This window comes from Sarcophilus harrisii, chromosome 2 (assembly GCF_902635505.1).
Source record: "Sarcophilus harrisii chromosome 2, mSarHar1.11, whole genome shotgun sequence".
In the NCBI taxonomy this organism is placed as follows: Eukaryota; Metazoa; Chordata; class Mammalia; order Dasyuromorphia; family Dasyuridae; genus Sarcophilus; species Sarcophilus harrisii.
Window position 1 is genome coordinate 302,121,019 of NC_045427.1, and position 18,353 is coordinate 302,139,371.

The 18,353-nt window shown below is 40.5% G+C and overlaps 1 protein-coding gene across 1 annotated transcript in view; it reads left to right on the forward strand.

Annotated features, from left to right (window-relative positions):
* The first annotated feature begins 1,506 nt into the window (after positions 1–1,506).
* Positions 1,507–18,353, forward strand: part of ISM2 (isthmin 2) — a 32,757-nt gene continuing 15,910 nt past the window's right edge. Inside the window, exon 1 of the mRNA XM_012547900.2 lies at positions 1,507–1,850. Coding sequence (XP_012403354.1) covers positions 1,695–1,850 — 156 coding nt within the window. The 5' untranslated portion in view covers positions 1,507–1,694. The remainder of the gene's footprint in view (positions 1,851–18,353) is intronic.

An 18,353-nucleotide genomic window follows, 5' to 3' on the forward strand; every position in this document is an offset into this window, starting at 1 on the left:
TTTTGGCTTCATTCTTTAAAATCCTTTAAGTTTGTTAGTTTAAGAAAGAGGCTTTCTAGTGGAAAGAACAAAGGTTCAATGAGATAATTTGTGAAAGCATTTTTAAAAAGTAAGGCACTTTAAAAATACAAGTTACCATTTGCATCAATTAAAGTAATGAATAAAGCAGTAGCTGGTTAAATATAAGCTGAATTCTCAGAGCAGGTGTTGGGGACTTCTGTAGGTTGTTGACCTGAAATGTATAATGTATAATGTATGAAGCCTTTTGTGTTTAGAATCTCTCCTTCCCTTCCTCCTTTTCTCCCTCTCTTCTTCTCTTCCTCTCCTCTTAAATTACTGAATTCTACTTACTTTTGCAGTTTTTCAGTCAGGCAAGCAGTTTCTGAGTGGGCATCTTTCTGGCAACCTTCTGATTGATTCTTAAGCATCTCGATGAAATTTTATTTCTGTAAGTTCTGCAGTGAGATGCAAGCCCCGTTTGCCTTCAAATCATATTCCATCTTTTTTTTTTTTTTTTTTTTCTCTTAAACAACAATATAAAACGAAGGGTCCTTTTAGGACAGGATTTGACTCTTCCCTTCTACATGTTTCCTTGACTAAGTGTTTGGCTACTCCTCGCTCTGAGGGTGCTAATTGGGTTGGATTTTTTTTGTTTGTTTTTTTCCTCCTTTCTGAACATCGCTTTATTCCACTATAAAATTCCAAAAACTTTCGAGGAAAAGTTCTAGTCTAGTGAACGAAGTAATGTGATTTTTATTCAGTTCTTGGATGGTTTGATTACCTTCCTGCCAAGTCCATGTGGGGCAATGATGGTGTGAAACTTTTAGGAGCAGCACCAAATCTACAAGTTATTTCAGTGGTTCAAGAAAGCAAGCCCCCAATCCCTTAAGCTTCTCTATGCAAAACAACCCGTCTGCATTTCGATAGTGCAACAAGTTTTGAATCACTAGGGTCCGATTTCAGTAGGAATAGGAACTCTACAAGAGTTTTGCCTTTATCTCACAGAACTCGATGGCTCCCACCCTAGGAGACCCCTGAGCTAAGAGTCCGCTTAGTAGCGGTTAAAACAGCCTATACTCAAATCACTCCCAGGGGCAGGAAGATTATTGGAGAGGATCGAGCTACCAGTGGGAGTTGAAGTCCGCTGGCTGGGGCTGCTTTTTCCCTCATTTGCAAGTGATAGCAATGGCAAGAGGAGCCCGGGAACTTGAGGGCTATCTGCTGAGGGATAGAGAAGTCAAAGAGAAACCTGCCAGCTCGAACCCAGAAAAGTCACCATTGCACACACGTGCACGAACCCAGATGGTCACACTCGCCCGCAGGGGCAGGTTCCCGTGCCCCTGGGCAGGACGCAGCAGAGTTCTGGTTATTCCGTGCGAGTGTGCGTGCAGGAGTGGGTACGCGCGTGTCCGGGTGTGCACGGGTGTGTGCAGAAGCGTGGAACACGCACACACTCTTCTTCCTCCCCTCCCTCTGTCTCCTCCCTTCCCGCACCGCCCTCCGCGCCCCCCAGAGAAGGCAGAAGGAAGAGGGATTCTCTCCGCCCGCCCTCCTTCGCCAGCACTGGTCCAATCTTTTTCACCCCCTCCCCCCGCAATGAGGGAGGGGAGTGGAAAGCGGTGGAGGAGGAAGGGGGGCAGACTCGAGTAAGCGGAGCGAGAAGCAGTGAGGCGCCGGGGAGAGTGGAGGAGACGATGCCTCGGCTCCTCGGGAAAACTGGACTCCTCCTCCGCTTTGTCCTGCTCACGCAGCTGCTCCCTGCCGGGAGGGCTCTGCCCCTGGGAAAGCTCCGAGGACCCGAATCCGGACCCCCGGGGCCCGGGGACCGCAGCCACCCGGAGCCAGCGGAGGTGAGAGCGCGGCGTGGCCACGGCCACCCCTACGGGGGCGGGGGCCAGGTGGGGTAACTCGAGAGCGTGCTCTGCCCGCCCACTCGCCCGCGGCTCGGACGTGCTAGCCCCTGCTCAGTTCTCGGCCAGGTGCCCCGGGCCGTGCCCGCCGCCCAGGGAGCTGAGTGGGCAACAAGCTGCTCGAGGTTGCAGGGGAGCCTGGGCACAGGGACTGGCAGCAGGTGGCAGGTGGCTAGGGAAGAATGGTGAATGCCCGCCTTTGCCCTCCCAAAACGGGAAGGAGAGCGCGGGGCAGCTGAGATTCGGTCCTCTGGGTTCGTTTTCTAACTCCACTGGGTAAGAAGGGTGCTTATCAAGGTGCTACGTTATCCTGACTACCCAGCGTTCCCATGCACAGTGTGCTCCACCCCGGGAGAGCCCCAAACATGGATTAGGCAAGTGGAGGGTCTTTGGCGAGACAGCTAAGAACTTATGTTTCATTTTAGTACCGAAACCAGGTACTCGTGTCGTGTGAATCTATATCCCCCCGGCATAGAGCTGTCTCTGGGGAGGGGGGGATTTAACCGGAATCAAGACAGATAAATACATAAAAATAACCCCAAATCGGTACATACCCACTGCAATGGAGCATATGCTACTTTTTCTACGTATATGTATCTTCCATAAGTTCTTTTAGGCCTTCCCAGCGCTTTGCTCACAGCAGAACTCTTAATAGATGCTTGTAAAATGAAATGAATTAAAGAGGGCATTTGCTCTCCCGGATAGACTGAATCTTTAGCTTGTAGTCTCCTTCTTAGGGAAGTCTCTGGAAGTTTGCATTTAATAATAAGCTGTTTTGTGATGGAAAAATGAATTGTGTTCCTCAGGTCAAATACAAGTATACTAGACTAGGAACTGAATAACGCTAAACAAACGATTCGCTAGTTCAGAGAGAAAACTACTGCAGGATTCAGGAACCTCAGCGCCTGTCTGACCCACTCGTTTTACAAATGAGAAAACAGGCTCAGGGAAGTTAAGGTCACACAGGTAGAAAGTGTTAGAGGCAGACCCTCCATGAACATAGTTGATGTGCCCTTTCTCCTGTACCACACTAAGGCATCCCATCAAGAAAATTGGTGTGCCAGTAACCACAACATTATGTGATGATCAACTATGATGGACTTGGTTTTATTAAACAATGAGGTGGCTCAAGGCAATTCCCAATAGACTTGGGATGTAAGTTGTCATCTGCATCCAGAGACTGGACTATGGAGATTAAATGTGGATCAAAGGATAATATTTTCACCTTTTTGTCGTTGTCGTTGTTGTTGTTTACTTGGTGTTTTCTTTCTCCTTATTTTTTTTGTCTTTTGATCTGATTTTTCTTGCCCAGCATGACTAATATGGAAATATTCTTTTAAAAGAATTGCACAAGTTTAACCTATATTGGATTGCTTGCTGTCTTGTGGGAGGGAGGTAAAAGAGGGGAAAATATTTTGGTATAATCGAAATTTTCTATTTTGTGATCAGTAATGATCTCTAGCTCTTCTTTGGTCATAAAGACCTTCCCCTTCCACAGGTCTGAGAGGTAAACTATCCTGTGTTCCTCTAATTTATTAATAATTTCATTCTTTATGCCTAGGTCATGAACCCATTTTGACCTTATCTTGGTATACGGTGTTAAGTATGAATCAATGCCTAGTTTCTGCCATATTAGTTTCCAATTTTCCCAGCAATTTTTATAAAGAGGGGAAAATATTTTGGAGGCAACGTTTTGCAGAAGTGAATGCTGAAAACTATCTTTTCATATATTTGGAAAAATAAAATACTATTTTAAAAAAGAAAGAAGGGAGCAGCTAGTTGGTGCAGTGGACAGAGCACCAGCCCTGAAGCCAGGAGGACCTGAGTTCAAATCTGGTCTCAGACCCTTAACACTTCCTGGCTGTCTGACCCTGTGCAAGTCACTTAACCCCAATTGCCTCAGCAAAAAAGAAAAGAAAAAAAAAACACAAATGTATTTAAATAAGAAATAAATAAATAAGAAAAGACTGTAGTGGAAAAAAACAATTGAACAACAAAATTGGATTGGGCTACCTTGAGAAGTTGTGAGTTTCCCACTATCACCATATATCACTAGATACTTTCAGGTAGAGTCAAGATCATCATTTATATAGATGGGATTTATGGTTGTTTCAGATATGAGTTGGACCTTGGATGGAGATCCTTTCCAGTTTGCAATTTCTATGATGTTTTCTTATGTTCTCTAGAACTCACCTCCCTTTGTATCTCTGTCTAACTGTGTCTCTGTCTCTCCAGAATGGAGGGGAGTTCAAATTTGAGAATATCTGGACTCTTGGAAATTCTATCTAGTAGCCTGGCATGATGGGAATTTCCTGAAGAAATTATCCAATCTATACTTAGAGAAAATCCTTTCCTCTCTATTATAAACTAAATTTTGGGAGAGGTAAAGGAAGTTGTGACTCAGAAAAGTCAGAGGAAGCAAGGAGTTGAGCTAACAACTATGGAAGGGAAGATTTTGGGTGGTGGGGGGAGGAGTTTGAAACAAATATCTATTAAGCATGTGCCTGGCTCATGCAGTCCTGTCAAAGAGGATAGAGTGTTGGCCCTAGAGTCAAGAAGACTCATCTTCCTAAATTCAAATCTTCTCTCAGACTTCCTAACTATGTGACCCTGGGCAAGTCACTTCACCCTGTTTGCCTCAGTTTCCTCATCTGCAAAATGATCTGGAAAAGGAAATGGCCAACCACTTCAGTGTCCCTGCCAAGAAAATCCCAAATGGGGGTCACAGAGAGTCAAACACCTGAAAGGGACCCAATAATTTTCCAAGTAGCATGCTAAGCACTTTAGAAATATCTGATTTAATCCTCACAACAACCTTTCCGGGTAGATGCTGTCCAACAACCAAGAGTAGAATCATAAAACTGAATTTTTTGTTTTTGTATGAGTTGGGTCTTCTGTATGGGAGATGGCTCTGGTAGTAAAAGTGAATTCATTAGCATTTGTTTCTACTCACTTAGCATAAATTGATCTTCTATCCCTCCTTCCTCTGGCACCTATCCTAAGTTTTAGGGGCCCTTAGGGTACCAATGAATACCAGTGTCGAATAGGAGATGAGTATCCTATTCATATTTATGGACTGCTTGTTGGTGAGTTAATTAGTAAAAAATCTTATCATTGCCACTGGGCACTGTGAGAGATTTGGAACTGCTCTAGAGGAATTTAGAATTTCCTTCGGGAGATAAAGCACAAATATATTCTTCCTTCTCTCTCACCTTTCATAACCAAACAGATACTAAATCCTTTTAACACCTCACCAACAGCTCCATATCCATAATCCCTCCTCTCAACTCCAATTATTCCTTTCCTACGACAGACCCTCATCATAGACACATAGTAAGTCCTTGATGAATGTTTATTAAATTATTTCAGGTGCCTGATATTCAATTAACAATCTGAATAATTCTGCCTGTCTTTTCTCTCTTCCCTCTCAAGTCTGTTCACACAATGATCAGAACAATCCTTCCTATGCATAGATCTGGTCATCTAGTTGAAAGTAGATGGGTAGTACAGGGCTAGAGCACAGGAAAACCTGAGTTCAAATCTAACTTCAGATATGCTTTAGCTCTGTGACCTTGGGCAAGGCACATAATCTCTGTTAGTCTCAGGGGATAGTAATAGCTCCTAAAGGGGGATCATAATAGCTCTTAGGGTTGTTATGAGAATCAAATGAGGAAATATTTGTAAAGTGCTTAGCATGGTATCTGGCACTATATAAGTGCTATTATTATTTTTATGTCATTTCTCTGCCCAGAAATCTTCATTGATTTCCAGGTGACAACCAAATAAAACTCAAACTTCTCCAGGTGATATTTAAGGCACTCCACTTTGACACTATCCTTCCTTTCCAGCATTATCGCACAGGACAGTTATCCCTTCCACAACATGGAGGTTAAGGGTGTGATGTCCCCTCCACTCCCTCTCACTTATGGAAATCTAGAAAATCCACATAAAAGTTTTTGGCCCTTCCTTCACACCAGAGAAGTCTGGATTAATGTGGTATTAAAAGATAAAATATGATAAGATTTTTAAAAATATGATGATACATAAATATATGATAAAATGATAGTAATACAAAATGTGATAACATAAAAAGATAAAATATCTTGATATTATGCAATACCATATTGCATATTTATTCATTTCTGAGTTTGTAAACTTTTTCTGTGTCTTCTGCTGGCCTTTGTGGGTCATCTGCAGTTTCCACAAAACTCTTCAAACAACCCTTTCTTATGTCAATATGGAAACTGGGGAAAGTCAAGATGTGGAAAAAATAACTAATTGCTTTTGTGTCATTTTCACTCCAGCCAAATTGTACTACTCAGTCTCCCAAACATGCCCCGCCCTCCCATGCTTCCATACCTTTACCACAAAAGGTGGCCTTTTTTGCCATAAAGCCGATTTCTTCACGGACAATTCCCAATCAGTAACAATTAAACCAAATAAGTCAAATAATGAGAACTATCCCTGTGCACAAGGAGGAACCCTCCCAAGGTTCCAATGCTAGTATGGGAATAAATATGACCAGACACATAGAGCACTGTATGTGACACATAGCAAGCTCTTAGAAAATGTGTGTTTATTGGTTGGTAGAATGCACATGGGTAAAGTATCCTTGTGGCCAGGGGATATGCATAGTTTGGGCAGTTTGTACCTCTGACACTACAGGGTCCTAGTGTTCACCGGTGAGGTCATGGGGTACCAAAGCTTGCTTTGGGATGGGAACATCCTCTGTGGTTCCATTCTTGCTGTCATGCAGCTCTCTGCTGGATATCTCTGCTGAGTTGCTCTCACCTTCTGAGCTTTGGCTTCTGTGCAACTTTTTCTGTCCCACCCTTTCCCTCCCCATCTCCTCCCCCCATTCCATTGACATTTGCTGGAATACATCTGCTATTCAGCCTCTCCCCCACGGGTGTGTCTGAAGTGGGAGGAGCAGGCAGATTTTCTTACTGTACAAATCATCTCAGGAGCGCAACTAAAGCAGTCCAGATGAAATTGGTGATGCTGACAACCTTTGTCCGATTTTGTATTAGCGATTAAAATCTTTGTGCTTCTCACACAAAGACAAAAAAGGGCACATTTCCCATCCTCAAGGACTTTGAGGGCTTCTGGATGAGAAACATTACAAATATACAAATGAGCTTGATGGAAGATAGGATATGATGTGTTCAAAGAAGAGCTATCCAGATGCTGTGAAAAATTTTGATCTTAACAGTAGTTCTGTGGAATGAAGTAGGCAGGACACAGGTGCTATCTCTATTTTAAAGATGAGAAAACAGACTTTGAATTGTTCAAACTAAGCTATATAAAGCTAGTCTAATTATTCTGTATTCTGAAAACCAATAGGAAATTTTAAGGAAGTCCTCCACATTAAGGCAGTCTTCAGAGTAGACTGATTATTCAGAAGACCCTGAGTGTACAAGTAATAATAGTTTGGGAGTCCCCTGTTCCCCCCCCACCCCAAGATTTTAGCATTTAATCATGGCCTTCAAATCTGAATCTTCTTGCGTTTTTTCCCCAAGCTTGGCCATGACTCACTTAGAGTCATCTCAGAGCAAGTAAAATTTAAGCTCATAGGAACAGCATTGGAAAGGACCTCAAAGCCATTTGGTCCTGGCCTCTCCTTTTACAGATGAGGAAAGAAGGCCAGGCGGGCAAAGTGATTTCGCCAAAAGAACATGCCTTTGCTTATCCACCTTTCTCTGAACCCAGCTGAAACTTATCTATCCTTCAAAGCAAAGCTCATGTTACACCTCCCTTGTGAGACTTTCCCTGGACAGAGTGGCCCCCAGTGAACTCTTCCCTGAGTTCTTGGAGTACTTACTGGGAAAGTACTGTGTACTCCCTCAGCCTGTTATTCTTTTACATGCCCTTAATTTGTTTTATTTCTCTAACTGTATTGTAAGTTATTGAAGGCAGAGACGGTATCTTTCGCTTTACTCCCCAAGAAGTACTCTGATCCAGTGTGGAGTTCCTGGCTGTTCCACAAAAGAGACATTCCTTCTTTTGATTCCAGGCATTTTCTCTGGCCATCCCTCATGCCTTGGAATGCTCTCCCTTCTTCATTCTGTCTGTGACCTCCCTGACTTCCTTTAAGACTCAACTAAAAATCTACCTTCTATAGAAACCTTCCCTAAACCTTTTAACTCCAGCTCTTTTCCTCTTTTGGTTATTTCTTGCTTATTCTATAGCTTTCTTTCCCTATATTTGTATCCGTGTTGTACCCACCATTCCATTGTAAGCTCCTTGAGGACAGGGTCTGTCTTTTGCCTCTTGGTATCTCTAATACTTAGCACAATATCCGGTACATTATAGGTACTTAATAAATGTTTATTAATTGTTGATATTACTGATTGATGAGGAGGATTGTGAAATATTAGAACCAGCTAACCTGGATCATTGGCCTAGTGTATAGCTATGTTCACTGTAGAAATATATAATAAATATATATAAATTTTTGTCAAGAAATCTTTTCAGTCAAGAATCCTATCAAAGAACTCAGTTTCACTTACATCTCTATTTAAAAGGCATATTTTATTCCAAATGCTATCCGTGGGGATAATTATATGATACATTGGCAACATAAATAAAAATAAGTAACAGGATGAATCTGTCCAGGATGGTAAGCTAGAGGTAGAGAATTGGACTGACTTCTGTGAGCCTGTCTAAAGGAGCCTGAGGTTATTTTGATTCTGTTTCTGGCATTTGAAGAGTTTAGATTGGCTAACCATCTTCTTCCCCATTAGCTTTGCTAGATAAGGTAGCACATACATAGTCTTAATAATAATGGCTATTGTTATTATTATCACTACTAATATTTACAAAGTACTTACTATGTGCCAAATACTGTGGCAAATAAACACTTTTCAAGTATTGTCTCATTTGTTTTTCATAGCAATCCTGTGAAGTGGGTACGATATTATCAGAGTCTAAATAACTTGCTCAGGGTCACATAGCTAGAAAGTGTCTGAGGTCAAAGGTCTTTCTGACTCCAGGTCCTGTGCTCTATCCACTTTCTTACTTACCTTCTAAAAGAGCTCTTGTCTCCAAAGTAGATGGCAGCACTTTTGCTGGACAGACAGAAATATAAGATTCCCCTTTCATCCTTTTATCTAAGTACCTTTGGTCTCTAAGCTTCTAGCTGAAATGACTTCATTCTGAATCTTTCTACTCCTTTCTCCTCTTCAGATGAGTACTTCAGCAGTTGGATATTGGCTTTAGAATTTTCAGAAGATTATTTTATCTTTTAAAATCAAATACAATCATAGATTGATTTTGTTCCATTGTTAAGAGAGATTGTTGTTTAGTCTATGAATGGTCTTTTCTTGACAAAGATACTGAAGTGGTTTGCTATTTCCTTTTTTAATGGATTCAGGCATGATTTAATTTATTATTATTAATTACATTTATTCCTCACATTACTTGTGAAGTAAGTGCAGTTATTATCCCCATTTTTCATCTATCCTTTAATGTAATGGTTTTCTCTGAGGCATTTCTTTCTTTCATTTTTGGCAAGGCAATTGGGGTTAAGTGACTTGCCCAGGGTCACACAGCGAGGAAGTGCTGGATTTGAACTGAGGTCCTCCTGACTCTAGCACCAGTGCTCTATCCACTATGCCATGTAGCTGTCTGTTATCCCCATTTTTTAGTTGAGAAAACCGAGGCAAACAGAATTTAAGTAACTTGTCCAGCATCACACAGCTGGGAAGTATCCGAAACTGAATTCAAATCAGTCTTTTTGACTCCAAGTCTAGTGCTCTATTTGATGAACCACCTAATTGCGGGGATGCAGCATGTAAGGGGGAGAACATTGGATTTAGAATCAGATCTGCGTTTGAATGATACCTTGTTTTTTTATCAGCTGTGTGACCATGGATAAATCTCTTGATATCTCTGGGTCAGAATGGATGCAGAGATAATCTAATTTAACCTCCATAAATTCCCAATGAAGAAATTGAAGTCCAGAGCAGTAAAGTGACATAGTTAAGCCACAGGAGTAATAAGTAGCACAGGTAACATGATATTTATCTGCTTTCTTCAAGAAAGTTTTCTTAATTGAATTAAATTGAATCTGACCTAGTTTCCTCATCTTCAATATGGGGATAAGTATAATATATGCTGTTATACAAAATTATTGTGAGGAACAGAGATGGGGATCATTATATTTATGATTCTTTACAAAGATTTGTTGTAGCAACAATAGATGTACAAAGTATATGTAAGTTGGACAGCTAGGTGGTGCATTGCATAGACTCGCAGGGGTCCTCAAACTTTTTAAATAGGGGGCCAGTTCACTGTCCCTCAGACTGTTGGAGGGCCGGACTATAGTAAAAACAAAAACTTTGTTTTGTGGGCCTTTAAATAAAGAAACTTCATATCTCCATAGGGGGATAAACGTCCTCAGCTGCTGCATCTGGCAGTAGTTTGAGGACCCCTGGCATAGAATGTTGAATCTGGAGTCAGGAAGATCTGAGTTCAAAAATGGCCTCAGAGACTTACTAGCTGTGTGACCCTGGGCAAGTCACCTAACACTGTTTGCTTAAGTTTCCTTATCTGTAAAATGATCTGGAGAAGGAAATGGGAATCCAGTATCTTCCCCAAGAAAATCTCAAATGGGGAGTCAGACACAATTGAATATTCAGCTAGGACTATTATAATATGTTGTTATATATTATATTATAACATATTATAGCTAGGACTTATATAATGCTTTAAGGTTTACAAGGACTTTACAAATATTCTCTCATTTGATCCTCACCACAACCCTAAAAAATAGGTATTATTATTATCCCCATTTCACAGATGAAGAAAGGAGGCAGACAGAGGTAAAGTGACATAAGTGTCTGATTAAGACCTGAATTCAGGCCTTCCCAATTGCATGTTCAGTGCTCTGTCCCCCATGCTGTCTGTCTCAATGTACTACTGTAGGAGAGAACTCCTTTTTGGGGGGTAGGGACCAGGAGACAAGATTAGGATCCCAGATGCCAGTCTTGGTATTGAGAGTGAAATCTGAACTGAGTTTTGCTTTTCCTACCCCCTACCTTAATCAGCTATAATTGCCCAGACCCCTTGGAAGCCTCATCTTAGGGAAGAAGTATTTGAATCCCATTGGATTCAAGAGAGCATCTGCTGGGCCCCTAGAATTTGAGGCCTTTCTTCTTCCCTCACTAGCTTCTGTCATATTTGGGCAACAGCCTAGGGAGAAGTTGGAGTGGGGAGGAAGGGAAGGAACTTAGGCCGGGGAGGAGTCAGAGTTCTTCAAGAATAGGGGGAGGGGAGGATGCCTGGGAGTGTTGGTTTTGCAGTTGGGGTGGTTGGGCCCCCATAGGCCCAGTTCATCGTTCCTAAAGCAGAAGTGAATGGAAGTGGGGCTAATGAGAGGGTTAGGGCTGGAATAAGTTAACAACAACTCTGCTCACTTAATGCATTAAAGATTATGGCTAACGTGCTTACACAATATTAACTGGGAACATGTGGCTTAGGGGTGGGGTGATTCAAGCCAGGCTCCAAGCAGGAGAGGATACATGTGAGGTTCTTCACCACAGATTATCACACACACACATTAAGCCAAATATAGAGCTGTATAACTGTGTGGGCGAGTGAGTTTGGGTGCATTTAGATGAATGAATGTGGGAGTCTTCTATATATTTACGAGATCATTTTCAGGGAGCTTAAGACCTGTAATTTCTCTAATAAAGAGAATTCTCTGTAAGGAAACCCTTCTGCCAGTTGACTCCTTAAGGAGTCACCAGACATCATGATTTTTATCTTGTCTCTGGATTTGAATGACTGAAAGGAGGAGCCAGTGAGGCATCTGGTTGTACTTCTGCCTTGCTTAAATCTAATTCACCAGTAATTTAGGACATTATCTGTGATGTTATTGGTCCTCTTCAGAAAGGAAGGGTGAATAACGACAAAAGCTCTGTATCCACTATACCATGCTACCTTTCCCATATGATGATGTCATCTAAAATTCAGTACAGTTAAAAAAAAAGTTAAGAATGTATTGGCGTTGCCCTCCAAGCCAAGAAGACCTGAAGCCAGATCCAACCCCCAACACTGACAATTAATTGGCTAAGTATCTTGTGCAAATCACTTAATACATCACTGCTCTAGGCACTACAGGTTTCCAAAAGGGTGCCAGGTTACATCAACAGAGGGAATTTCTTCATCTTGGATTTCCCTTTGTATCGGTGAAATCGCAGATCCAGTGCCTGCCCCTCTAAAATATTTAATGAAATGAATTGTGAAAGCATCCATCACCACAAATGAGCCAGTGAATCCATAAATGTGGACCTGTGTAAGAGGATATATGTCCAAATGTGTACAGAGTGAGGTTAAGGGGAGGGTCCCGTTCTGGTCAGAGGGTCTTCCAGCATGTTCTCATCTAAACTGTAGACAAAACTTTCTCAGAGAGGAGATTCTTAGATTTCTTTGAGTTAGGGAGGAACGTGAAGTCACATTGAAGGCTCAGTGAGGAGTGAGTTTGATCATAGGTTATTAATCTCCCTGTTTCTATGGAAGGGCCAGGAAGGGGATTCAAAGCACGGATGTTGCTTTCTAAGGGCATGAGAGCCTGGTACTACATTTTTGTGCCCCTAACTGCTCTCAAAGCCAGTTTCCCCAGTCACTAAAGTGGGAAGAGGGTTACTTCCTTATCCAAGTGTACCTGAGTGTTGGACAGCAATGCCCAAAACGGTCAGAGCCAGTGAAAAGGCCAGAGGGTATTTCCCTGAAGGGCAGGGTCTTCCTCTTCACTTGGGTGTCTTTATGAGTCTGCACCCTTGCAGACTGTGGGCTTAGGCTATTCACACAGGTAAGAAGAGCACGCTAGCAACTTGCAGGCTTCTGCAGGTCCTCCTTTCAGGGAACACTCAAATCAGAAATACTGAAAAAATGCACCTTATGTTGCTGTGGGAGGGAAGCCTTCTGGCCCTGGGCCCAGCTGACTGCAGAAAAGAATTTTCCTTGGGATTGACCATCCCCAAATTCTTCTAACTGGAGTTGAGATTACTCTTGAGAAAGGCTGTTCCAGAGGGAAGTTAGAGAGACCTCTGCTGGGATTCACTGGAAACACATGCTGGGAAGCACTGAAGTCTTAACATTGTGACACTATTTAAAACTTAACATACACCAAATAAAATGGACAGCTTTATGTTCATAATAGAACAGAAAAAAATAAGATTGTACAAGAAGTTCATGTTTCTATTAAATTCAGCCTGATTTTCTTTTTATAGTATAGATTAAGTTCAATATGTAACTTTCAAAGCTGTCCTTGTCTGTGCTTCTTGACTTGCCTTCTTTTTTCTCTGCATTTTAAAAAAAATGCCTCTTTTCTATCTTTACTCATTTTATTCTATATTATTTCTGTATTCTATATTATTCTTTATTCTATATTATTTCATTTAAATCTCAGATTTTTTCTGAAAGTATCCATTTTGTAATTTCTTATAGAGCAATAATATTCTTTAATACTATTTAATTTAACAATATTTCTTAAGGAGCATAATATACATAATAACATGACATAATTTCTTCAGCCATTTTCTAATAGGTAGACAGTTAAGACATCCTGTATATGTTCTACAGTCACCATTTTCCCCACTAGCATTTGGGGAGAGTTTGAGAGTTTGATTTTGGAGCTGATTCACTGAAGTAGTAAGAGAGAGACTCCTTCTCAAATCCTTTCTCTGTTTTTCCCAAAAGTCTTCATAGAGATGCTATTTTTAAGATATTTTCTTGAAACTCTAAGAAAAGGGCAATGTCCTAATCTGGACTGGGGCACACCTCCCCACACACACCATGATCTCAACAAACTTGGGGAGAGAGAGTATGTAGTATAAAGATTCCACAAAAGTCTTGAAGTAGAGAATTTAGAAACTTTTGATGATGATGATAATGATGATGTGTGTGTGTGTGTCTGTGGATATGCATATATGTATATTCAAAAGGATTTCTAAAGGACCTTCTGTGTGTCAGGTACTACTTCCCAATCAGTCAGCAAACATTTATTAAGTGCTTACTGTGTTTCAAGCAATAGCAAAAATAGTAAAAAATAAAAAATTTTATCAAAAATATCACCATCTACAAAAGACAAAACCATTCCTTGCTCTCACTCACACTCTATGTATAATACAAACAAGATAAAGAGAGGATAAATTGAAGATGACAGAGAGAAAGGGCTAGCTTTGAGAGGAATCAGGAAAGATTTCTTATAAAAGGTGGGATTTTAGCTGAAAGTTGAAGGAAACCAGGAAATCTAAGAGGTGAGGTTGAGGAGGGAAATGATTCTGGAACTGGGAATATCCAGGAAAAATGTTACGAGTTGAATTTAGGAGATGGAGTATCTTGTATGATGAACAGCATTGATGAGTGGATTACATAGTATTGCTGAGGGGAATAAGATTGTAAAGGCAGGAGACAGCCATGTTACTAAGGGTTTTGAATGCCACATAGAGGATTTATGTTTGATCCTGAAAGTAATAAAACATCATTATAGCTTATTTATTTGGATTTGGGTGACACAATAAAATCTATACTTTAGGAAAATCAATTTGACAGTCAAGTGGGGAGGATGACCTGAAAAGGGGAAAGACTTAAGGCAGGCAGTCCAACCAGCCAGACTGCTGCAATAGTTCAAATATGAAATGATAAAGGGCTTGAATCAAGATGATAGCATTGTCTTAAGATATATACATATAATCAGTTCTGATGGACGTGGCCATCTTCAACAATGAGATGAACCAAATCAGTTCCAGTAGAGCAGTAATGAACTGAACCAGCTACACTCAGGGAAAGAAATCTGGGAGATGACTATGAATCATTACATAGAATTCTGAATCCCTCTATTTTTGTCCACCTCATTTTTTATTTCCTTCACAGGTTAATTGTACAATATTTCAAAGTCCGATTCTTTTTGTACAGCAAAATAACTGTATGGACATGTATACTTTATTTAATTTATTTATACTTTAACATTGTATTTAATTTATACTTTAACATATTTAACATGTATTGGTCAACCTGCCATCTGGGGCAAGGGGTGGGGGGAAGGAGGGGAAAAGTTAGAACAAAAGGTTTTGCAATTGTCAATGCTGAAAAATTACCCAAGCATATATCTTGTAAATAAAAAGCTATAATAAAAAAGATATATGCATATGCTATATGTGTATATATACACATGCATATTTATATATGTACATATATATACACATACACATATATACATACATATGTGGAATGTTACAAAAGTAAAACTTCAGTAGAACTTGGCAACAAAGTTGATATGAGGGTGGTTAGAGAGTATGAAGAATCAAAGAAGCATTCTATAAGCCTGGGCAACTGGGAGGATGGTGGTTCCTCTGACAGGAATAAGAAAGTTTGGAAGAGGAAGATTGGGGGGAGTAACAAATTTAACTTTGGACATGTTAAGTTTAAACTGTTTATGGGACATACAGTTCAAGATATCCAGTTATTGTTTGAAGATGTGAATCTGGAGATTAGGAAATAGATTTGAGAATCATCAGCATGGACAGAATAACCATGGATGTTATGGGCTAGAACTCTGAAACAAGGATTCTTACAAGGTGTTAAGTCAGGGGAATTGATAAGACAATGGTTATCTAGTTTAGTATGGTAATTAATAGTTCTCTAAGTTCAGTATCAATGATTTAATCTTACAACAAATAATGGTTTCCAAGTGATATAATTGATTGCTTTATACTCAGTATAGAGCATATAAATTGGGAGCCTCAGCCAGATTGAGGGCAGAGAAGACAAAGGACTGGAGGTGGGAGCTCAAGCTCTTGGAGCCAAGGAGAGAGATTCATTCCATCTTCAGTCAGGTTCCTGGTGGCTCTCCGGGGGAACTGAGAGACAGATTCATTCCATCTCACACCACCTTGATGACAGGCCTGTCCTACTTAGCTTCTCCAGTGAAACCAAGACTCTGGAAGGCCTCTAAGAAAGCTAGCCCGGGCCCTAGGCAAGGAAACTAGATTGTGAAGGAGAAAATAAAGACTTTGGACTTTAACACCTGGCTGTTCTTGAGAAATTACTCTACTGAAAAGAAAGCTGCTCCAAGACTTCCAGAAAACCAACCAAGAACATTGCAGTTTGGCATCCGAATGTGGGACTAAGGACCTACATCTGTGACCCAGAAATTAGGGTAAGTACAAAAATAGGCAAGAAGGAAATTTTGTTAAAGGGTAAACGGGTGTTTCAGCTAGAATGGGACAAATGTTTAGAAAGGAGCCTTTTCCACCTCAAGGAAAATGTCTCAAAAGTTTAAACTCATGAAAAAACAAGGTTTGATTATAACTTGGGAGCAGATCATTGAACTTTTAGAAACATTACAATACACAGCTCCTTGGTTCTCAAAGGAGAAAGAATTAGATCCAGATGAGTGGAAATTAGTAGGAGAGTAACTAAGTGCTCTATATATAATATAAATATATATTACAGTGATAATGGCCCCGATTCAATTCCTAAAGAAACATTTCATACATATAACTTAATACAATTGGCTTTAGGAAATTATATAAGTTAGAGAATAAGGAAAAAGAAGAAAGTGCAGAAGGGGAGGTTACTGAAAAAACAGTTGAAAAGGAAGAAGAATTAGACAAGAAAGGATGAAATTAAGGAATGTGGTGCTTCACAGCAGGAGCTATTAGGGCATTCCCCAACTCCTGACCTACCACCTCAATTAACCTTTCATGGGTGGAGGGAGAAGGAAAAGGGGGAGGGGCAGTGACACCATCAGCACCACCCATACAGGAGCTTTGTCCACCCCCTGTGACAAGATTACAAAAGGCACTAGTTAAAGCAAAAAAAAAAGGACAGGACATATCAGATTTGATAAATGCATCAGGTCAAAAAAGGAGAAGATACACTCCTTTTGATCTGGAAAAAAACAAGAATTTGAAAAAAGGTTGCACTCTTTATGGGGCTACATCATCTTATGTTAAGATGTTATTAGAGAAATTGGCTTATGAAATTTTAACCCCTAGTGATTGGAAATCTATAGCAAGGACATATTTAGAACTTGGACAAAACTTGTTGTGACTTTCGGAGTATAGTGAACTATGTAGGATACAAGCCCAATGAAATAGGCAAACTGGAGTTACTATACAAATCACCTTTGATCAACTAGCAGGTAAAGATGCTTTAGCACAGATTAATTACCCTTTGATAGCATATGAGCAAGTTGCTGCTGTTGCTATCAAAGTATGGGGCTCCCTCCCAGGAAAACAAGATAGAGGGGAATCCTTCATGAGCATAGAGCAAGGTCCGAATGAACCCTTTGCTGATTTACGAATGATTGGTGAAAATGCAGCTATAGGAATAATGATCAAACAACTTGCTAGAGAAAATACTAATGAGGTTTGTAGAAGAATTATATGGGGACTCTTGGCAAGAGACTTCTAGAGAGACTCACTGATGTTTTCAGTGTGGAAAAATTGGGCATCTGAAAGCTCAATGTAGGCATAGAGATAGAGTGAGAGAACAGTGTGAGAGAATAAGACCCAAACCCCTATGTTCAAAATGCAACAGAGGTTTCCATTGGACCTCAGAATATAGATTGACCTAGGAAAATGAGGGGCGAGGCCCAACTCCAAGACCTCAAACAAAAAACAGGTGGGGCATGATGGCAGCCTAGATTACATCTAGAAAGTATTTAGAAGTTCAGAACTTTGGTATGATCAATCAGCAGAAAAGCAATCAGATGGGACAAAGAGATTACAATAGGGGAGAACACAGGCTTTTTAATCCGACAGAAGGGCAGTGTGCAGTGCAAGCAGTTCTAATGTAATTGCCAGGTGATGAGGAGAGATCCAGAAAGTGGTGAATAGAAGGGACCAGGTAAGTTAATTGCTTGGGAGAAAGGGTTTGTTTGTATCTCTACAGATGGAGAAGGAATCAGATGGGTGCCAACGAGCCATATTCACCTTGTCCATTGGAGAGAGACAGAAACAGAGAAAAAAACTTGAAACAAAGGAGAAGACCTAAGAAACATCTGGCACTGAAAGAGCATGGCTAATAATGAGACTGTTACAGAACTTCAAAACCTGAAGGAATCATTGGATTCTCTGAGACATGATGATAAGATTGTTGCAGCACTTGAAAACCATCATGAATCATTGTATTCTCTGAGACATGATAAGACTGTTACAGAACTTAAAAACCAGCAGGAATCATTGGATTCCCTAACACAAGATGAGACTCTTGCAGGATTTCAAAACTTGCAGGAATCATTGGATTCTCAGACACATGAAGAAATGGACAGTAGATTGGTTTTGGACTATTTCTAGGACTTATGGACATGTATAATTCCTCATGTTGATTCATGTTGTTTGTTATATAATACCTCCCATGTTGATGGGTTTATGTATACCTGTTTCAAGTGAGATCCTTTAAGAAACCTGCTAATCTGGTTTGATTCCCCAT